Here is a 21,784-nt window from a genome sequence, read left to right as displayed (position 1 = left end):
CATTTTCTGCAGTGTTTAGAGTGTTTAGAACTTTTTTAAACCCCAGTTTTGGAAACGTATGTTTTTTCATTTATATTCCTTGAACTTTCTCTTCCTGATGCAAGTGAATTATTTCATATCTGATGTCCTCAGAAAGATCTCCTGCAGCCGTTTTAGATGCACAAAGGCATTTTCTCCAGAATTCTTTATAATTAAATAAAGATAACATACATAATAATAAATAATAATGAAACACTTTATTTATAGAGCACTTTTATCACAATAAACTGAGATTATTTACAGTTTAAATTAAAAAGGTACGTACAAAAAAAGGTAGGAAAAGGAAGTCTAATAAAAGGTGACACTGAGTTCCACAGAAACAATATCAGATGTGATATTGACTGTTTAGCACAGCAAAATAAGCTGTGGTCACACGGGATGGTCACCTTCCTGTTTTTTCTCTCTGGGGTGGAGCAAAAAAGCGATTGCAAGCGGTTCTGGTGTATTTTGAAGAGAAAGAGTGGTTTGGTGAACGGTCAATGCTAGTTAAGTAGGGTTTTTTGTTTGTTTTCTTTGCAATGTTGGATGACAAGCTCATTATGTTAACTGTGGAGAAGTTCCACAGTTCCTTTATTTACAGTGTTCATAAAGAAGATACAGATGTAGGCAGATGTTTCAACACCCCTGCCAAGTTTTTTTGTTTCTGCAAATGTTTTGGCGCCCTTCATTCACCCCCCCATATATATATATATATATATATATATATAAAACCATAAATTTTGTACAGTGTCCTTGAGTGTCGAGAAAGGCGCTTTTAAATTAAATATATTATTATTATTACAATTTCTATTATTACCTCATTTTAACATCCTAGAACAAAATATAAAATGTGCCATAGCCCTTACACAGGCCACATTCTGTTTCTTTTCCTGCAATATGTTAAATTGAATAAATAAACAGTCATTATGCATTAAAATGCCCAGACGTGTGTTCTCTGTAGGGGACATATTAAAACTTCTTTTCATTTGGAAGATCAACAAAACATGTCATTTGACCAGTGGTGCCCAAATTTTGCATTAGACTGAACCACAAAGTTCAAGCACGACCAAAGCACTTGCATAACCGCGTTCGGTGGGACTGTAGCTGCATGCTTTACGGCACTTTGGTATAAATGTAGCAGCAGCTTTCAGATTCGGGTACATCATGAGTGCACTTTCCCGGCTATTTCCATATAGATTTGGGTGATTACCAGTTGCATTTATGAGGATAAAGTCTCCAATCTTTGCTGAATCCAGTCGAGCATTCCTAGCTTCTTCATTGCTGCCATTTATCAGCATTCTATGTAGCAACAGCCATAAAAAATACACAATCAAGTACAAACTATGCTCTGTTCACTCTCTGTCACTGTAAAAGCATGTGTGTGACATCAGTGAGAGAAATCCAGCCCTCCACAATTTCAATTTTCTTTCAGTGGTACTTTGGCTAGCTACCCATAATTAACAGAGCTTGAGGAAGTAAGCATGGGGATGTGAAATCAGAGAAAGGGCCGGGTATTATCTTTATTCCCAAAAACGAATGTTTACTTCCTCAAAAGATCAAAATCTCTGTCCACTTTAGCTGCTCTTCCCTCCCTTCTTGTCCACTCTAATCTTGAGCTGATTGATCTTTGGCTCCAGATCCTGGACCTTCCTTGGTGCCTGAATGCACAGTATGCCATCGTGTGAGAGGGAGACTTGGAGCAGTAGTGGGTCTACACCCATGGGAAGGATGTAGGTTCGCGCGAACTCTCGACTTACAAAGCCGTGCTGGTCCATTCTCTGCGCGTGGCGCCCGGTCACCTCCAGCAGGTTGTCCACCGTGCGTACGTTTAGCTCATCTGGGGTGAATTGACAGACGTCCAGCTGAACACGGTACCAGTCGTCATCGCTGTCCACCTGAGAGAAGCCCCTCTCCAGCTGTTTGTTGATTCGAGGCCTAATGTAGTAGCCGTGGAACAAGACTGGGGCCATCAGGTCCTGAGGACTCAGTGCTGAGTGGAGAAAGAACAGGGTTCAAAGTGAAAAGTGAAAGTACATGGTGTTGTATTATGTAATGAAAACATCTTAATTGACAGCTTAGCCTGCATTCGTTGTCACCCGCCAGCCTTTACACTGGGTGAAACGTTCCACACATACTTCCAGCAGTGTATGGATAAGGAGGAGTAAAGCATTCAGACTCATAAGCATGGAAGTCCAGAACTTGGATAGGATTACCAAGTAAAACAATAGTGCATGCTAACTCGCATTTGCCAGCTTCCATTCTTTTTTTATCCTTCCTTTTCTGGGGAAGAACTGAAAAGTGAAGAGACCCTGGAAGGCCTACTGATCAAGGCTCTCTAAATTGAGTGGAAATATGTGCAGATGTCATCTCTAGAATCAGCTGCATTAAAAAACATTTACAAACAGGGTTGCAAATATTCACTGTTTTCATTTTTGAATATTGTTTTGAATATTACGAATTTGATAATAGACATGTTTGTCCTTTATAACCGAATGAAAAAATATTTCATGTTGCATTTATTATTACTACCAATAATAGTAGTAGATTTTGTACAAATACAAACTTTACAATGTATTAGTATCAATTATGCACATATTTTTAAAAAGAGGAAAAAATGTGTACTGTGTCAGTAGATCAGTGTACATTAGTACATTAGTGCATTAATTTTGAATATATATATTGTATTTTCTGTTACATTATAATCCCATTTTGCAATATATGCTGTAACGTTGTCGGGACTCAAGAGCACCCCGTCCTCCGCTCCAAAGTCTCAGATTATGTGGAAAAACATTACTAATTAATTAATGTTACGCTAGTTTTAATTCTAATTTTATATGTTCTCTGGTGCAAAAAAAGGAATTAAAGTATGTTCTAATGTAAAAAAGGGTAACGAATCAAAAAGATTCCATTCTTGCAAAAAGTCAAAGACGGATGAAAAAACAAACTTCAGCCACAGGTTCAATTTTTTGAAGGAGAGAAAAAGGTCCCTTCTTCACTTATTAAGTTCCAAGTGACAAGTTGGCCTCCAGAAAGCCAAAATGTACAGACAATACAAATGCATTTCATCTTATACTCAAAGCTGAGCAACCTTATCACCCCTCCCTTGGCGATTTCTTCGGCCCCTCCCTTTTTAATGTCCCTGCACCCAAGTTCTGATTCCCAATATGTCTAATTTTCCTGAGAAGTCTGGTAACCCTTATTTCTCACCCAGCTCAAGAGATGGTTTTTAAAATAATTTTCTCTGCCTTGTTTTATCAGGCCCTCCCTATCCTCCCTGTGTCCGTTGTTTGTAACACTTTCTTATTAATTTGGCTCAAAGACCGGTTCTTACCGACCCATATCAGCTAGTCTTCCTATTTCCAGTTAACTCCTACTGTATGAGTAGTGTTTTCTCACTCTTTCTGACCTTCCAGGTGTTTTCCTACCACAAAGGCTCCTTTCTTTACAATGCCCTGCTTTGTGTCTGGAGTGGAGTTCACTCCATTCCATATATGGAAATATTAGGCCTGCTCTTCCGGCCCCAGTCTGCCTGCCTCAGTTAAATGCTTATAGGCCTGTCTGTCTCAGTTTTAGTGCTTATAAGTCTATTTTTAATAATTCCCAAGCCAATGCAAAACTTTTATTAATTAGGGTTCAAGGACATTTCCCCTGACAACATCATCGTAGGTACTCGTGTATATGCAATTCTCTTGCTGAAATCCACATGTTTCCTGTAATAATAATAATAATAATCATAATAATAATAATTTGCTTTTAAACTAAAGAAGAAGATAAAAGGGAGGTCTGATAGTCCTGACAGACTGACAGTCTCACTGATAAATTACAAATTCATTAAAAATTATTGGTTAAATAAGTCTTTTTGACACGTTGCATTAAACTGGTAAACCAGGGGTCCTGCCCTATCAGGCAATCCTGACATACATTTCTGATTCTATTTGGACTGCAGTGAACTAAGCACGGTGAGGAATTTTCCTACAGCTAGCTAGCCTGCATGCTCTCATTTATTCTTGATAGTAAGTGCCACTGAGAACATGCTAGCTAGCAATCTGCAGCTGTAGGAAACCTTTTGGGACTGCACCTTGAGTTTAACCCTGCTAAACTGTGGTGTGCAGAGCTGGCAGCTTTGTTTTACTGGTGACAAGCTAGCATTTAGCGTTTAGCCTGATGAACAAATATGGGTTCATAAAACAGGTGAGCGTGTTGGTTATTTCAAGGTCTTTTCCATTTTTGAACATTTGTTGCATTTGATAAACGTGTTATGTTGCTGTTCCTGTGATCAGTGTGGACTTCCAAACCCTGTTTGCCTAACAGCACCGTAAAAATAGAAAGCCCTGCCCTCTCCTAGACACCGGAAACTACTACATCAGGTCTAATTACAGGTAGTATTGGCAGCATCACTCCAAGAATCAGGTTCTATTCACACAAAAACTTTTATCAAAAGTGGCGAATAAATAGTATTTATACATAACAGAAGGCCAACGACTGAACTGTGGTTTGCTTAGTGCTGGATGTGGAAACCAGTTCATGCTTAGTCTATCAGTGGATGAGAGTTATTTTTGTGTGGTAGCTTTGGACTCTTTGTCATGTGTGGTATTCTAAATATAAATCAACCTAGGCCTTATATTTCACTTCAGCATAAACCGCTGTCAGTGGATTCAGTTGGCCCATGTTTTGCAGGTACATTGGCAAGTGGACAGCTTATGTTACTTCAGTTTTTGGGTCATATATTCTGTTTTTTAGATTGATTTAACAACATGAAGAGAACTATAATATTAAAGATTAATCTGTTGTGCAAGTTCTAAAAAAGTTTTAATCTTGTTCTTCTGTGTACGAGCAACTTTGTTTCTGTCGTCATGGCACGTGAATGAAAGAACTAGCGGTGCCGATATGTGTCAGATTCCCCTTTTGAAGATTCCCCTTTTATCTAACTAACTATGTCACCTTCAACTGAAATGCGTCCCTAAAACTACATGTTAATTTGATTGAACACATGCTGCTCTTTCTTTGAGGATCCACTTACCTTCTGCAAAGTTCTGGTCATAGATCCGGGCAGGAGTGCACATCTCATAGTTCATACTCATGGGGTAAGCATGGGGAATGGTGCGGTCAGCCATGCTGAAGCATGGAGCGGGTATCCAAAACCAAAGGAAGAGGAAGTAGTCCTTTCTGGCTTGACAGTTTTCAGTAGCACAACAAACAGTCGAAAGTGAGAGAGGAAAGAGAGGGTACAGCCAGGGTGAGGGCCAGAGAGACTGCGAGCTTGTGCCTGGACCTGGGTGATAAATGGGTCTAGAAATAGCTTGTGGCACTCAGGCTGGTATTGCATGGCCTGAAGGCGGGTCAAAACTGAGTGATACAATACTGGGCAATCAGACAGCAATGTACTAGGCCTCTGTTCAGAGCGCTTGTCTTTCTCCCAAAGATTAGCACCTGTTCTATGGCTCATTAGAGTTAATGGATGAGTCGTCAACTTGGAGGCGACTGGGAGAGACAGATGCATATAGACACAATGATGTCACAGTGATGTATCTGTTATATTAACTAACAGCAGCTCAGTGGCTAAGGGTGAAGAGGAGGTTTTCCCCTGCTGTGTGATCAAGGCATTTACCCAAGTTTCTCAACAGGAATTGTAGCTAGGCCTGGAGGGCCAGAATCCAACATAGTTTGGTCATTTCCCAAATCTTATCAACTTCACATCTTATAAACTTATCCATTAATTGCAAGATTTAATAGCCATGTATTGAACAGGGAAACATTGGTGGACAGTAACTAAGTAAATGTAATTTGTTACTGTGCTTAAGTAGTTTTTTTTGTGTATCTGTACTTTATTTAAGTTTTTCCATTTTTTTTACTTTCACTCTACTGCATTTTAAAGTCAAATATCTTACTTTTTAACTCCACTGCATTTTGAGAAATCTGTCGTTCCTTTTGGTTTTTGTGTGTATAAAAATGTAACATGTCAAAACAAAAGAAGTGCAAAGCAAGAACACCAATCAGGGGCACAGCGGTCACTTTGTTCTGAGCTTGTTTTGACCTGTTGGTCATACCGACCCAGTGCAAGCACACGGTTCAACATCAGTGCAGCAGCGTAAAAATTTGGGAGCACATGCGTCGACCTAAATGATGAACTAACCTAACTTTGTGTAAATAGACCACAATATAGAAATATGTACACATATGCAGTCATGAGTGGCATTTTTCTTTTTTTCTGAATTCATACAAACACTTTCATTTTATATGTAAATTAGTTTCGGTTAGTTTATGTTTATGAACAGAGACCTTCAGAGCAATATAGTAAAGGAAACTTATTTGTGAACCTGAGTTTAAAGCAAGTTTTTATTCAATTTGTAACTAATTTACAAAGTAATCTTAAACTGAAACTTTGCCTGTTTGTAAAAAGTTGTTTCAGAGCCACTCGGTTCTACCTGATGGAAACTGTTTGCCTTCAGTGTTTTGTGTCTCACAATCACATCATTTTAATAGTGCCAGACTAATTAATGACATTCTAGTAAGATACTGGTTTACCAAGAGAGACACTGGAGTATTTTTACCTAAAATCCTAAAATGAGCTCATGAAGCAAGTCTTGTTACAAAAATGATAACAGGACATCAGAGCCATAATTACTCTTTTAGTACATTTACTTTTGATATTTGAGTAAATTTGAAGGCAAATACTTTTGTACTTTTGCTCAAGTTGAGGTCTAGAGTAAGGACTTCTACTTTTACTGGAGTAATATTTTACCTTGGGTATCTCTACTTTAACTCAAGTTCATGATTTGTGTACTTCGTCCACCACTGCAGGGAAATCACCTAATTGTTCTGGGCACTAGTCCTCCAGGACCTGAACTAAAGAACCCTGCTGTAGATGGCTAAAGCAGTGGTTCCCAGTCCTGGTCCTGAAGTATCCTTTCCCTGCACATTTTAATGTTTTTCCTGCTCTCAATCACTCACTTAATCTTTGGTAGGGCTAGGTTAGCTGATTATTTGGATTCAGTGAACCCAGTTTTAGAACTCTTGAGTTGATGTTAGTATCATGTAATAATTATTGAATGTAGGCCTTATATTGTCCCTCACAAAGTGCTTGGGTAGACCAGACTGAGTATGAAACGACCGACCCTGTTTTGATGCAGACTAGGCAAGTGGCTTTGTGCCAAGCACTTGTGCCAGTTTGACTAAACCCACCAAGGCTGCCAGGCACCAGGGGAATGTTTCTTTGGAAGCAGATTGTCTGTGTATGGTGCTCAACCCAGCAGAATGATCCCAGTGGCATTCACCAGCAGCCTCCAAACAAACTGGCCACACACCCGGCTCTGCCAAAGACAAAAGGCCCTCAAAGGGGTTCAGACCTCAGGCCAAATAGCCATGTCAGAACATGGGCATCCTAATCTGCCCTGGCATGCAGCTGGCCCGCTGGGTTCACAGTATTTGTGCCAAAAAAGCCAAAAGACCAAAGGCTACTCTCAATGCTGGCAGACAAAGTTTCCAACGGGGGGTTCATTGCTTACATTCAGAGCCTGCACCGTAATCCAGCCGGTATCTGTGTGAATGAAATCACACCACTGGTTTAGATAAATACAGAGAGTGTTGGAAGAGATGGACGAGACAGCTAGCAGAGGAGAGTGGGAGGGACGGAACAAGTGGAGGGGGGCAAGAAAACAGTTTACATCATTGTTCCAGAAAGATCCGCAGCTGGCTTGGCCTGGCTCTGTGGCTGCCACTGTTGGTGTATATAAGGGGGCAGGCAGGGCACACAACAGGTTTTTCTCGGGGTGGAAATCGCAAGCCTGAGGTCACGAAACAAAATGGACATCGCCATCCAGCATCCCTGGTTCCGCCGCTCCTTCTGGCCATCTTTCTTCCCCAGCCGGATCTTTGACCAGCACTTCGGGGAGCATATGCCAGAGAGCGACGTGTTGACCCCCTATCCCTCACTGTACTTTTCTCGACCTTCCTTCTTTCGCTGGCCCAGCTGGGTGGAGAGTGGGCTCTCAGAGGTAAACAGATTTGATACCTTTTTTATATCTTCATCACACATATAACTCTACATGTACTACAGAAAGAGCCACACTCAGCTGTTCTCTATCCTCACTTCATAAGCCTGGATAATGGTTTGGTACATTGCTAGTGATGTTCTCCATACAAGACACAGGGACTAATAAGGAGAAGTTATTTGAGAAGGTTGCTTCTCTGACTTTAAGCTTTCTGCCAGTCATCCAAGATGCTAAACAGAGTTCTTAAGGCTGCATAGGAATGAGAGGATTTCCACTTTTTCCATCTTTTAACTCAACCTGCCATTAATATAGAAGATTGCAGCAACATTCTTTCTTAATAAAAAATAATGCATAGCCAAAACTTACTGAGACATAAGAACTGTGTGAAAATATTTTAATGAATGGACCAATAGAAATGCTTCAAAACTGCTGGGAAAATATTTTTTTTACATTAACTAAACATTGTTTTTGCTTTTCCTGTAAAGTTATGATTTTGAAAGCAAGGTTTTGTCCTAACAGTTGATGTAATTTTCTACTGTTACTAGCCAGTTATTAACAATGTCCCTGTTGTGTTTGAAACATTTTCTCATGATGAGGCTTTTTGAGGATACTCTGACCTCTGAATTATATTGATCTTTATCAATATATGCTTCCCAATAGCACAAATGTTAAGAAATTTTAAGAAAACCAATTCTATTGGCTCTTTTCAAATCTGTTATATTCTAAATATGCAAGTGATTAAACGACATTATACCTTCATGATTTAGATGAAAATGGAAAAGGACCGTTTTACCATCAACTTGGATGTAAAACACTTTGCACCTGAGGAGCTGGCCGTTAAGATCATCGGCGATTACATTGAGGTTCATGCTAAACATGAGGACCGTCAGGTAAATCCTAACACCAGTGCTTCTCAGCTCAGCTCCTTGAGAACCTGTATCCTCCACATTTTAGTATTTTCCTACTGTAACACACCCACTTCAACTTAGGGCTTCTCAATTCATTATATCAGATCAGTTTAGTCGGCTCAAGTATGTTAGAGTGAGAATAACACTAAAAGGGCAGGAGTAGTCCAGGACCGTGGTTTGGAGCCAGTGCCCTAAATCTACATAACATACAGTAAACCTCCTTAGCATACAGTCCACTTATGTGGGAGAAATTTGCTCTCATGAAGAATGTAATCTTTATTACAGACATTTACCTGTTACAAATATAAGCAAACATAGCATTAGGAGTCTTGCCCAAGGACTCTTATTGATATAGCATGTGTTTTTGCCCAAGCATGGAACTGAACCCTAGTATGACTCACCGCTATACTACACTAAAATGTTGAGCTAAGATCATATTTATCAATCAGTTTAATGCCTGTAATGTGCCTTCTGCCCTCCAGGATGACCATGGATCCATCTCGCGAGAGTTCCTCCGAAAATACCGACTCCCTACTGGGGTCGACCCAGCCAGCATCACCTCTTCACTTTCCTCAGACAGCATCCTGATGGTGACGGCCCCTCGCAAGACCTCCGATGCTCCGGAGCGCCCCATTCCTATCACTCGGGAGGACAAGCCCGCTTTGTCTGGCCCACAAAAAAAGTAAAGCTCTTGCTGTGCAAGTCTGTCATCCCCAGTCTCCCTTCCACTGTGCTCCCCTACACTTCGCCTCCACCTTCACATGCTTTGGGGAAGAATAAGATTCAAGCCCTTGCCAGCATTTACCTGGGCTCTGACAAGTCTGGAGTTCTGGCCTTTCCAGAGGCTAATCTCAATCAAAGGACATGTTATTGTGCTATTTAGTGATAACTGCATTGTTTAATTTGGTTGGTACATCTACACAGTTTCTCCAGAGGTACATCATTACACCACAGGAGTATTGTTTGTATCCCTCAGCTGCTGGTCATAAAACACATGGCTCCACAAAACCAAATGGCAATAAACAACAGGGCTCTTTGTCTCTCAGAGCTGATCAATGCCAAACAATGGCTGCACGGAGTTGAGAATTGTGAGGGTTTGAGTGTAGGCAGGCTGGACATTTGGGCATTTGTTGTGCTGATATGGTGCAAAGACATCAAAGAAAGAATAATATGATGGAATTTCTGACACCGTAATCTTGTATCTCAAAGAAGTAAGAATTAAGATTGCTGTATTTTCACCGTTCTTGTGCTTCAACCACAAAAAAACAGAAGTGGTGCTGAAATTTGCTTTGTGATTTGACGTTTTCTGTTCATGAAAGACTTGGGACCAGAGTACTTATGGAGATCAGGTGCAGATATCGAGGGAAGAGGGGAAACGCAGTGAAGAAAGTGACCTCTTTCTGTTGTTTGTTTCTAAATGTTTCTGGAGGCACGTCTGTTTATTGATTTGGTGTGATGTCATGTGGTGTCTGGAAACATGCTGTTGAGACGGAGTACGTCAGAGATGATGCAGTTAGGTATAGTGAAATGAGAATATGGGCGTACAAAAACATCTGATCTATTGGGTGGTGGTCTTTAGGGCTATATCAAAGGTACAGTTGACTGAGAGGTGTTAAGATTGCTTCTAAAAGTATAAGACTGAGAGATTGAGAGAGTGTGTTTGTCTATATTCTGTGTAGAGGTAAAAGGTTATGTCGTATACCATCTATTGTCACCATCCATGTTCACAAAGCCTCACAAAAGCACTATTGACAAAGCTGCTAAACATAATAATGTCATTTTGTGACAAGAAACACTAACAGACACTTTTGACACATTCTAACCACTAGGAGGCACAAGTGAAGGGGGCCACACAAGTGGGCGTTTCATGCACCCGGGCTTGATGTTGCTATTTACACTGTTTTGGGATCAGCTCTTTCTTCCCAGTCTTTTGAATCACAGTAAGAACAGACTACAAAGCAGGTCTCAGATCAGTGCAAAGGCCCAAGTCCCTATGTTCCAAATGTGTTCACTGCTGCAACATTCCTCATGATTCACAGCAACGTGTAAACATGACAGCTCCATGCGTGTGTAATGATGGTTACAAACTCTAATAAATTCTGTGATCATTCTAAGGCAAACAGGGAGTTGGTGTCTTGCTAGTTGCATAATCCATACCTCTAGTTTGGGTGTGCATCTCAAATGGTTAAGACAAGTTAAAGTTTAAAGATTTCCTGCACTCAAAGACATGGTTTTTGAATGGTTAACTCCTCTTGAATGGCTTATTATGATTATAAAGATTGGTATTCGTGCTAAATGTGTTACCACGGCACCAAGGTCACATTTTTCCATCTACAGACATATTTTGAAAAAAAAGCACCTTGTTTTGTACATCAACTGATCAGAGTCCAATGTACAAAATCATGCTAATGAGAGGATTACTTGCAGTTGCAGAGAGCAATCACTAACATAGCTGACTTCATGTGTGAGATGTTTGGACTGGGCAGTGAGTTAAAATGAATAAAAGATATTAATATTTAAAATTATGAAAATTTCAAACTGACATTCACATCTATCTAAGAAAACTTATCTAAGAAAACTTAGATGTCTTAGCAGCAGGCAGAAGTAGCTTAGCATGCTACAAATTCACTCATTGTCCTTGTTACTGAGGTTTCAGTGATGGAACTTTTGAGGATAAAGACTAGGCAGTTTTTTTTGTTTGTTTTTGGGCAATTAGCTGTACTAATCTTGTTTCATTATATGGACTTTGATAATACCAAAGGTTTAATGATAGCTTACTGAACAGGCCAAAAAATAGCTTCACAACACAGGCTCAATTATGGTTCACTAAAACTTCACTGATGCAACTCTTGAGGGCAAAAGACTCAAATCCGAGGCAGTAAATCATCTTTGTTGTTGTTGCTGTTGAGACAGTAGCTGTGTTAATCTTGCTATTGTTGTTTATTCTCAGTTGTGTAGGTGGGGAGAAGAAAGCTCTGTAGACACGATCTGGATTTAAACATGAACAACTTTATTTCAAATGAATAAGATAGTGTTAAAGCTCTGTGAGAGTCCCGAAGGCCGAATGTGAGATTCTCCCCTTCTTCAAACTGCCTCTGCTTTATATATGGTGAATGTGCGCACATACATTACATGGTTAGAGACTCACACACATCCATACATTCCCATAAGGAACCATCTGGAAAAGCTTAAACACTGCTCTCATACCACTGGAATACTGGTCTATACATTAGCTCCCTCTCTGGAAGGAGGAGGTGAAAGAGGCCCTCAACAGAATACACACGCGTTAACAGAGGAAAAGAGAGCTTAACAGTCCGTAAAGATAACAGATATAAAAATATAAAGAAAAACATGAATATTACAATATAACGAATACAAGATGAGTGTAAAGACACCTCACTATATTCTTGGTAGCATCAGAGGCTAGCATTAGCTTAGTGACCAGAGTAAAACCGTTTTGCACCCCACAGCTCAATACAAGGCCCACAGTCAAGCCTGTGGCACAATCCTATTTGGTCCACAAAAGTATTTTATTTTTCTGTGAATATTAGCCCATTTCACCATGAACTGCACTACAGTTCCCAGCATGCACTGCAGCATAATGTGTGCTCCCACCCCCTCCCCAACAAGGATCTACTGCACAAAAACAAAGGAAAACAAAAAAAAGATGCCAGGTGTCTATTTCAAGTGAATGGGCAGTTTAAAACCTACTGTACGCTGGGGGTGTTGAAAGAGGTTTAACAGTTATCTGCCGCTAAAGTAGTCGTTTTATATCGTTTTATACGATTTGTCTTTGTTTAAATTTAGTATTCAGTGCCTATGTTTTGCCATTGTAGTTCTGGCAGATTTTGAACAAACAATGGGCAGTTGGGGTCATGGTAAAATGTTAAGTAGTAATAAAAAACACGGCTGGCCCAAAGGTTTTGTTGAGATTTTTTAACATGGCCCTTTAATGGTTAAGTTTGACAGCCCTGGTTTAGAGGATAAAATCTCAAATCTGAGCAAGTGAAGTTGAGTGATTGATGTTGGGAGTGATGGAAAGCAGACAGTTTAACACATGGGAAAAACATCAAATATAAAATGTTCCATAATGTTTGCAAAGGCCAAAGTGATGCAAGGCCAAATTTAGTGAACAAACAGCAATTGTGGATTAAAATGTGCATTTTGTGTATTTTCATGTAAGTTGACAATGGGTGTCCAAACTTTTGCATATGACGGTACAGAATTTCCATTTTAGATGAAAATCAGTGTAAAGATGAAAAAAGAAAATAAATGAAAATACCAGCACAATTGAAATCACTGTAGCCATATGCTAGTCTAAACAAATATGTTTCTAACCTGGATAGTGTATTGCAGTATGATTTGATATGCTTTATTTTGCATGTTGATTAATATTGATAAACTCTCTCACAATGCAAAATAACATTAAAACTAACCACATAACAGCCCTGAGGATCAATGAGCAGATCGCACAAAGGAACTATAAGGACATTAATCACTGGGCAAAGGACGAAAACTCTCAACAGGAAAGGAAACGTTATCACGTACAGACTTTGTAAACACCGTCCTGCCATTTACGCTTGGGTGACGTTCACCCAGCCTGAAAACAGGGCATGCTACCAGTATTTTTACAGTGTAGTACAACATTCCAAACAAAGATATCAAATGAATAGCGTGTCCTGGAAATCAGTCATGCAAGCAGAAGTGCTAAAAAACCCTGAATTAATTGTTCGAAGTGCTTACAGAAGAGATTCTGTAGATCTAGTATTTATGTGCTGTACTGATTTTAGAGCAATTTCAGTTCTTTAGGAAATTATTTCATTTAACAATGTATCTAATTTGATTATTTTGACAATTTATCAATTATTTTGGTATTTCTTGTTTGTGATGTACCTGTACAGTTTGTATCCTGCCTTCCACCCAATGACAGCTGGAATAGGCTCCAGCAACCCACCACGACCCAGAAGGATACGCGGTTTAGATTATGTGTATGTGTGTGTGTAACATTAAAAAAAATAGAAGAAATATTTTTATTTTAATAAAATAATAAATTTTTTTATAAATAATGAATACATTTCAAAAGCATCTTCATATTTTTACACCCTCAATATTTGCTATATATGCGTATTGTGTATATATATGAGTATTGATGTCAATGGATCTGATAATGTTTAAAAATTTGATGCTGTACCAGTGTCTCGAATCCACTTGTATAAAGAAGATCAAAGTCAACAGAAAATAAATTCATTACTAAAACTGGAGTCAAAAAATATACAGAAAAATCAGGCCTTCTGTGCAAGACCACCAAAGACCACCAAAACTGTCCCCATCAGATAAACAGAGCTTTCATCTTTGAGAGAGAGGGGAGAAAATCAAGCTCCACTCTTGAAAAATCCATAGGTTTTTCTCTACATCCTTCCACTGTGAGAAGGCATCTCAGTATCTGAAAGGATGTGTAGCTGTTAAGAAGCCATTACTGAGACAAAGAATTAAACAAAAAGAAAAAACATCAGCAAAGAAGCTGCTGGTGTTCTCATAACAGAGGACTGACCACGCCAGAGTCCAGACCTTACTGAAAGTGTTTGGGATTACTCGGATTGTTAAAAGCAGAAAATGCACCCAACCTCGTAGCTGTTTAATGTGTGTTAGAGAAGTCACAAGCTCCTTCTTCCTTCAGCGGGAGCTCTGAAGGGGGTGCGGCTGAGCTGCTGTCCAGCCCATGCCAGCTGAAGTCCAGTCTATAGCAGGAGTTTGGCACCCTCTTGGTGTGGGGAGGGTCCAGTTCAGGCTGATGACCAGGGAAGCTTCTGGGCTCCCTCTTCACAGCTGAAACAGATCAGACAGTCTATTTATAAACAATGACACACATTCCATAAACCTGGTGTACACGTCAAACAATCAAACAGACATAAGAGGCTGGGATTAAACAGGTAACATAAGAGGCTCACTGCTGTAAACGGGCCGCTTGTCTTCCTTGTAGTAGGCAGAGGAGTATGTCGTCTCAAAGTAGTGAGAGAACTGGAATTACAATCATGTGACATACATAAATATTAACAAACAGATAAATTAATGCAAAAGATCTTGTATACTATAGTATATTATACTATACGCACTCACTGGCCACTTTATAGGTTACTAACTTGTGTCTACACTCACTGTCCATTTCATCAGCTATTACAGCAGTTTTATGGCTCAGTCCGGTTTGGTCAGACTCTGGAGATGAGACTAGACGTTTGGCGACTGTAAAGCTTCTCGGCGGTGATGACAGTGTAGTCTCATCTCATTTAGTGTAGTCTCGTCTTCAGAGTCTGACCAAATCGGCTGTCGGTCAAATGTGATCTTAAAAGCATCCATTTTCTGTTTGTGCGCAAAGTAAGAAGTAAAAACGCTCAAATGGCTCGAGCGTCTCATATCAAAGTCGTTGCGTAGCAACGGCGACTTAGCGGAGTGATACAGTTTTGTGATGATATATAGACACATATGGCTGTGGGTATATTCAGACAGACATTCGTACAGCAGCTTCATTTTGTTGGTGTACATTTAGACTGCAGCCCATCTGTTGATACACAGTGTGTGTATAGCCCCCCTATAGCTCCTTATAGTGGTCTGAGCTCAAAGCCACTCTTGGCCGGATATTCTGGGGAGCGGACCCCTCTCACCAGTTACACACACCACCCCATCAGCGTCACTGCTGTGCTGAGAATGCTCCACTACCCAAAATAATACCTGGTCAACGGCAGCTCTGTGGTCAGAAACTGACCAATGAATGGGGTGACTGATACTGTTGGACCTATAAAGGAGGTGGAACTAGAGCTAGGGTCTTGATTTTGGCTTCCAATGATGACAATAAAGCGATTATTGTGCCTCACTGATGCTCTCATTTTGTCTTGCTATACATTCGCCCCTCCCTAAGAGCCCAAACTTTTCTCATGGATTTTGGTCCAGTATATTTTTATTTATTATTTTTATATCATTTATTTAAAAGTATATATATATATATATATATATATATATATAATTTTTAACCTTTTTTAGTTTTTTTTCAGGTTTAAAGTTGTATTTGAAGTACATTAAAAGATAAAACAAAAGTTCCATGAATGCATAGTGGTCCCAAAGTCAGTGCGCAATCGTGTAGTATTATCGTGATTCTGACCGTTGGCTGAAACGAGCGGCCCATAAAGTGACCAGTGAGCGGAAGCACAGGGCAGCTTTCTAACAGCGCACGCAGTACTCGCCTGCGACGGCAGAGGGCGCCGGAGTTCTCTGGCACGACGAGTGTCGACCCTCTTCTCTGCCCAGTTTCCGAGGAGGGTGGCGGTGGAGTAAGCGTCCTCGTTGGTGGAGCAGCGCCACCCGTACTGACGGAACTTGGCTTCGTCGGTGAGATCGCGCCAAACCTCACTCTGCCCGGAAGCCCGGAGCGTGTAGTGAAAGGGTGGGCTGCTCTCCATCCGTGCAAAGTCCATACGGACGACAGCAGTTCGGTCCAGCGCGATTCGGCGTCTTTACGCTGCCAGGCGTCTCGAGGTCTGTCCTCGCGCGCCTGCCCCTCGAGCGTGGCTCGCCTTTGTTGTCAGTTGTTTCTAAGGCGACAGGAGGACGTGGCTGTGTTCTGTATCGAGCCGTTCTGATGCAGTGTTCCAATTCCCGGCGGTACACCTCACTCCCACTACAGGGTGCTTAGACTTCGCGTGGCCCCACTTCAGTCCGTGCACGTTCACTAACTTTCTAGCTGACTAATTTGATTTGTTCACTAACCATGACGTTTTGCCTCAGTGAGTTAAAGGGCAACTCCGTCGACTTTTCCAAAATTCTACCTCACTAAGTGGTCGAAATCTAAGCAGAGTCGTTCAGAGAGGTTTGGTGTGAAATACTTTGTTCTAGAGAAAATTACTGAGTCGGAATAATTCACAGTGTTGGTGATGGGAACCAGACGTGTGAGGAGTTTAACCTCAAATGCATGAAATGGTTAGATATATGCTGATGTCCGACACCTTGTTTTATGATAGTTTTCTGATGAATGTTTGGCTTAAAATGCATTTTAATCCATTCATAGCAGAGGGATAACTGTACGGCAAAACAGTCCCCAAATCGAAGATGATTTTTTCAGATTTTTACCACCACCAACATTAAGTATAAAAACTCAGAAGGGTCGCTGGGGCTTCTGGATAGTAAATAAAATGGCTATATTTGTGTGGAAGACCTTGTGACCCCTGGTTCCCATCACCACCACTTCAAAGAAATCGAAGTGTGTAAGTTTCTCTACAAACGAAAAATGAGTGAAATTCCCCTTTAATGCTAGTTGCTAGGTTATGGTCAAAAGGTCATCTACCTACATAGTAAACTGAATGTATCTATTAGAGGTTTTATGGGGAGCGAGTAAACAAATGAGCAAATGTGTGAACTATTCAAAAAGACCAAATATTTAACATGTTGTCATGAAAAAAAACCTGTGTATCTCCATGTTTTACTTTTTGATGCAATTTAAAATGTTCAAGCTTCCTTTTGCATTGTGTTAAATGGTGAACAGACCAATAGAAATGATCTAAAATTAGTTAAGAATTTTTTTTTTCTCCTGCAAAGTTACTGTTTTGGAGGTGTTGCTCCATCACTAACAATATGTTGGTTTTGCTAGTGACCACCTATGCGAGTCTATCCTGGTCTAGCAGGGACAACACTAGATAGACCCAATTATGGAGAAGGCTGAGAAACATCAGCCGGTTTATTAACATTAACTCCACCTTTAAAAGACTATTCGCACGATTAAACGCAACAGCTGAAAGATACAAAAAACAACCAGGAGCCTTTTAATAGCAGCTCAAGTTTATTGAATGCTAAACAGTTTAAGAACACTACTTTTTACCTACTTTCTGTGCTAAGCTGTTGTATTCGTTTACTTTATGTGAGTCTGTGGGGGAATGCATTCTCACTGACCTAATGGCCTATATGATGTGTTGCCTTGCTTGCTAGAAAACCTACAGCTGATCATGTAAAGTGCAAGTGAAGGATGTAGCCATGTTTACTTCAACGGGTAAATCGCTCCTTGAATGGTGTTGGAGTCTCAGTGACAGTAGAAATCCCATTTCTGCAGTAATAAAAGCCATATTGCGTTTTCATGTAAGTATTAGCATATCATTTTTTGTGCAGCATTCAAAACATGGTGAAAGTACTGAAAAGCTTCAAACACTCACATCCGTTGGGACCACAACTTCAGCAGGCATTAAAGCATGGGTCTCCTCAACAACACTGCTGGGGAAGTGGCCTAGCCGGGCCTCCTGCTCGCTGTAGTAGGACCCCTGGACCTGTACCCGGAGACATCCGTGATCAAAAGGGACACACCTGGCATGGGCTGCCATCACAACCTACACTTGAGATTCTATGTATTGTTGATAACAGTAAAACAGTGGTCAAATCGGAATGCATAGGTTTTCTTTGGAGACTATTTTGCCTTAAAACAGGCATGTCAAACTGGCGACCTTCCGGGCCAAAATACTGCTGAGAGTAGCATTTACCCTAATCTAACGTTCTGAATTCATTTCATGAAGGCCCTGTTAATTTGCTGATGAGCTGAGCGAGGAGTGTTTAAAGAGGCAGTGAGCTGAAGTCTGCGGTGTTTTGGCCCCCAAAGACTGGAGCCTGACGCATGTACCTTACAATGTCATGCGTTTACCTCTCCCTGCCATTAATGTCTTTTTAAAAATAGGTTTTAGGCTAAAACCTTTTCTCAGAAATATCGTAAAAACAAAGTTTTGGGGATCAGGCCTTTAGGGTAATAACTTTCTGTGAAGTAGCAGAGGCCTTAAAGACTTTAGACGTCTGGTTCCTATCACCACCACTGTAAATAATTCTATTCTAAGTTTTTCTAGAACAGCACTTCACATCAGACCACTCTCAATGACTTTGTTGACATCTGATCCATTTAATTATGTTGAAATGATGTCACTACTAATGGTCAGTGGTGGTCACATCTTGGTCTCTTTCCAAAGACAGATGGGCAGAGGGGGCTGGGCTACAGTCAGTAATTGGCTACGAAGTGCACACATTTGGTAGGTGTACCTGAAGTAATGGCAGCTATACTCAATCTTTAATCAGGTTGCTTTGGCTTTAAATAAGTTCATGTAAAGAAAAATAGCATCCTCCCTCAGCTAATGCTATGATACTCACACTGCCTGCCCAAAAGAGGTTTCCCTGGTCCTTCAGCATGGCATACACATAGACAAGCTGGCCTTGGCGGATAGGAATGAAGCGACAATCTTGGGGATAGTAATCCTGGAGGGCTCTAGCAATGAGGATAGGATCTGAGGACAAAGGAACTCCATATTAGGCATATAGCAATAGCTCAGAGGAACAGTCTAACTTCTATGTTCTTCTGCTATCACATGATGCTACCAAGCTGGTGAAGGCCAGCACGTATTTCCTCACTTGAAGCGCCACCACATCGTAGCTCAGCACACTTGGAGGAGAACACTGCCAATTCTGTTACGTTAATGCTGTGTTGATTAACATCATGCTTAGTGATGGTGGGGGAAAGGGAGGACCAATCGACCCACCCAGAGAGAACTAGGCCAATTATGCTGTTTTGGACTTTCAGCCATGGTTGGCTGTGGCTAATTAGTTATATGCTTCCATTACTTGTTAGCTTCATTAGTATTGTAGCTCAATTGTAAAAGATAGGAAGACAAAACTAATTCCAGACATGTACTGGCTGATGGACGTTTGTAGTAGGGGAAATCAGATTTTTTCTGAACTAACGCTTTAATACACTGGGGTAGTGCATTACTCTGTAAGGAAATGTAACACCTTAGTTTCACCTTGTACAAAAACATTAATATATAACACAAAATAACATTACTGTCCTTATAAACAACATATCCGTACACAAACATACCAAAGGCAAATGCCTATAACATATAGGCAATACACACTGTTACTCACGGCTGCATTCCGCATCGGCGCACAGCTTCTTATCAGAAAGTTTGGGCATCTGCCTGCCAGCTTGTGTGTCTAACGGCAGCAGGCCGCACAGCACCAGGATCAGCGGCCAGTTCGCGTAGCGTCCCTCCATTGCCATGATCTGCAGTTCAGTTCAGTTTGAAGGGTCTGGCGGAGTGAAGTCTGCAGGCGGAGGAGGGGCTTCAGTTGGGCCCCTGCCCCCGCTTCTGTCCCACAGTGTGGACTAATGACCAAGTTCTTCTGAACAAAAGATTCCCTAGTAGTGCGAGCAGGATGAGGCCTGATCCATTTTCATTATGTTTACAGTGCCAATACTGTACATTTAGCTAATATTCTATTGTTTTCCTCTCAAGTACACTTACAATCTTTTGGTATTAGGTATCAAAAACAGTCCTAATTTAAGTTTGGACTGAAACGTATCCCCACAACCATTAACTGTCTGCAGTAACAACTCATATTCATATCACTTCAGCTTTTATGGGTGCTTTAACTGCTGTAGGCTGAATGAGTTTGCATATGTAAGTGTGTTCATGTACGCATTTTACACTAATTCACAGTAAAGATTCATCTGAAATGGGTTGGTTTTTGCAGCTTAGCTTAATCCTAAACAAACATCCATCCATCCATCCATTTTCTAAGCCGCTTCTCCCTCAGGGTCGTGGGGGGTGCTGGAGCCTATCCCAGCGGTCATCGGGCGGAAGGCAGGATACACCCTGGACAGGGCGCCAGTCCATCGCAGGGCACCAAAACAAACAAAAATCTCCACTTATTTATTTTTCTACATCATTTGACCAGAGCAACTGTCATTTATATTCTGTGAAAAATGTTATTTGGAATAAAAGGTTACATTAACTTACATTACATGTGAAGAAGCCTTTTGCCTTGAAGACACATGCTTTGATTTTATTTATTTATTTATTTATTTATTTTACAATATGTGGACTGGACTTTTTTTTAATATATAATTGTTACTTGTCTCTTACAGCAGTGCTACAGTAGTTAAAGATTTCCTGGTTTAAACACCCCTCTGATGAACAATTTTAAAGGTAGAAATACATTTTCCAAGATTTTTAAAGTGCTTTAGGTTGGATACATTTTGCTAGCTGGCCAATTCTTCAAATAAATGATTAACAAAGTAAAAACATTGTCCTTCAGTGGATTGCGGTAGGTGGGATTTGTTGATCACTATGTGTCTGTGCAGTGCATGCTGGGTATTGTAGTGAAAGAACACTAATGGACTAAAACGTCAAAGCGATAAGACTTTGCAATGATGCACTACAGAATACTATATGAAATAATAAATAACATGTTAAATGTTACGTCTAGACCAGAATGCTTAGTCCAGTGGTTATTGAATCACATCGAAAACAAGGCATTGCAATGAAGCATCAGGACAGTTTTTGTTGTGGCTGTTCGGTCACACCTGGAATGATTAACTGTACGTTATGTCACCCAGTAAATCTGTCTGTTTTTATCTGTCTCTTATCTACCTCTGTTTACAACGCCCTGTTTCCAGCATGTCGTCATAGGAAAGTATCTTCCTTACCGGTCATTTTAAACATTGAAAGACTCACTCTGGAGGAGTGAGCTTGAGTCCAGCATTTGGAGCTGCCCCCCCACCCGAAAACATCACTAGTCTTATTCAGTTCCATTGGAGGGAAAATATCCCAGGCGGAAAACAGGAACTGGCAAGGTGAGTTGCACAGACTGCTGCTTGTGTGGACGAGCTTGACCCTTACTGACCCTACACCAACTCACACTCATGCTACTGTTTCCCAAGGAAGCTACAAAGCTGTGCTACATCTACAGCCAGTTGCAGAGTCTGGAGACCATGCCAGGAGCTGAACAAGCCACCTTCTCACAGACCAGAACATCAACAAACAGGCTGAGCTCCTCAAGGGAGCTACTGTGGTT

The 21,784-nt window shown here is 40.7% G+C and overlaps 4 protein-coding genes across 4 annotated transcripts; 1 reads left to right on the top strand and 3 right to left on the bottom strand.

The window, feature by feature from the left end:
- Positions 1-969: 969 nt before the first annotated feature.
- hspb2 (heat shock protein, alpha-crystallin-related, b2) lies at positions 970-5,289 on the bottom strand. The gene is made up of 2 exons (XM_017697533.2): positions 5,039-5,289; positions 970-2,008 (listed from the first exon to the last, which is right to left on the bottom strand). The coding sequence occupies exons 1-2, from the start codon at positions 5,130-5,132 to the stop codon at positions 1,593-1,595; spliced, it is 510 nt and encodes a 169-aa protein (XP_017553022.1). The 5' UTR covers positions 5,133-5,289; the 3' UTR covers positions 970-1,592.
- A 2,423-nt stretch (positions 5,290-7,712) lies between these two features.
- cryabb (crystallin, alpha B, b) lies at positions 7,713-11,037 on the top strand. The gene is made up of 3 exons (XM_017699999.2): positions 7,713-8,012; positions 8,777-8,899; positions 9,400-11,037. The coding sequence occupies exons 1-3, from the start codon at positions 7,821-7,823 to the stop codon at positions 9,601-9,603; spliced, it is 519 nt and encodes a 172-aa protein (XP_017555488.1). The 5' UTR covers positions 7,713-7,820; the 3' UTR covers positions 9,604-11,037.
- A 3,443-nt stretch (positions 11,038-14,480) lies between these two features.
- c23h11orf1 (chromosome 23 C11orf1 homolog) lies at positions 14,481-16,613 on the bottom strand. The gene is made up of 3 exons (XM_017697519.2): positions 16,153-16,613; positions 14,866-14,935; positions 14,481-14,743 (listed from the first exon to the last, which is right to left on the bottom strand). The coding sequence occupies exons 1-3, from the start codon at positions 16,381-16,383 to the stop codon at positions 14,553-14,555; spliced, it is 492 nt and encodes a 163-aa protein (XP_017553008.1). The 5' UTR covers positions 16,384-16,613; the 3' UTR covers positions 14,481-14,552.
- A 1,106-nt stretch (positions 16,614-17,719) lies between these two features.
- On the bottom strand, positions 17,720-20,030 carry mia (MIA SH3 domain containing). The gene is made up of 4 exons (XM_017697507.2): positions 19,853-20,030; positions 19,082-19,215; positions 18,109-18,219; positions 17,720-18,002 (listed from the first exon to the last, which is right to left on the bottom strand). The coding sequence occupies exons 1-4, from the start codon at positions 19,986-19,988 to the stop codon at positions 17,979-17,981; spliced, it is 405 nt and encodes a 134-aa protein (XP_017552996.1). The 5' UTR covers positions 19,989-20,030; the 3' UTR covers positions 17,720-17,978.
- Between the last annotated feature and the right edge of the window lie 1,754 nt (positions 20,031-21,784).

This window comes from Pygocentrus nattereri, chromosome 23 (genome assembly GCF_015220715.1).
Source record: "Pygocentrus nattereri isolate fPygNat1 chromosome 23, fPygNat1.pri, whole genome shotgun sequence".
Lineage (NCBI taxonomy): Eukaryota > Metazoa > Chordata > Actinopteri > Characiformes > Serrasalmidae > Pygocentrus > Pygocentrus nattereri.
The sequence above is the reverse complement of the archived record's forward strand: the minus strand, read 5'-3'. Positions and strand labels throughout refer to the sequence as shown.

Coding starts and splice junctions, on each gene's coding strand:
- cryabb (XM_017699999.2), top strand. CDS start 7,821: ATGGACATCGCCATCCAGCATCCCTGGTTCCGCCGCTCCTTCTGGCCA. Junction 8,013..8,776: donor TGGAGAGTGGGCTCTCAGAG/GTAAACAGATTT, acceptor TTCATGATTTAG/ATGAAAATGGAAAAGGACCG. Junction 8,900..9,399: donor CTAAACATGAGGACCGTCAG/GTAAATCCTAAC, acceptor TCTGCCCTCCAG/GATGACCATGGATCCATCTC.
- hspb2 (XM_017697533.2), bottom strand. CDS start 5,132: ATGGCTGACCGCACCATTCCCCATGCTTACCCCATGAGTATGAACTAT. Junction 2,009..5,038: donor TGACCAGAACTTTGCAGAAG/GTAAGTGGATCC, acceptor TTCTCCACTCAG/CACTGAGTCCTCAGGACCTG.
- mia (XM_017697507.2), bottom strand. CDS start 19,988: ATGGCAATGGAGGGACGCTACGCGAACTGGCCGCTGATCCTGGTGCTG. Junction 19,216..19,852: donor CGCCGATGCGGAATGCAGCC/GTGAGTAACAGT, acceptor CTTTGTCCTCAG/ATCCTATCCTCATTGCTAGA. Junction 18,220..19,081: donor ACCTCTTTTGGGCAGGCAGT/GTGAGTATCATA, acceptor CTCCGGGTACAG/GTCCAGGGGTCCTACTACAG.
- c23h11orf1 (XM_017697519.2), bottom strand. CDS start 16,383: ATGGACTTTGCACGGATGGAGAGCAGCCCACCCTTTCACTACACGCTC. Junction 14,936..16,152: donor GGCGCCCTCTGCCGTCGCAG/GCGAGTACTGCG, acceptor TTGTAATTCCAG/TTCTCTCACTACTTTGAGAC. Junction 14,744..14,865: donor CAAGCGGCCCGTTTACAGCA/GTGAGCCTCTTA, acceptor GATCTGTTTCAG/CTGTGAAGAGGGAGCCCAGA.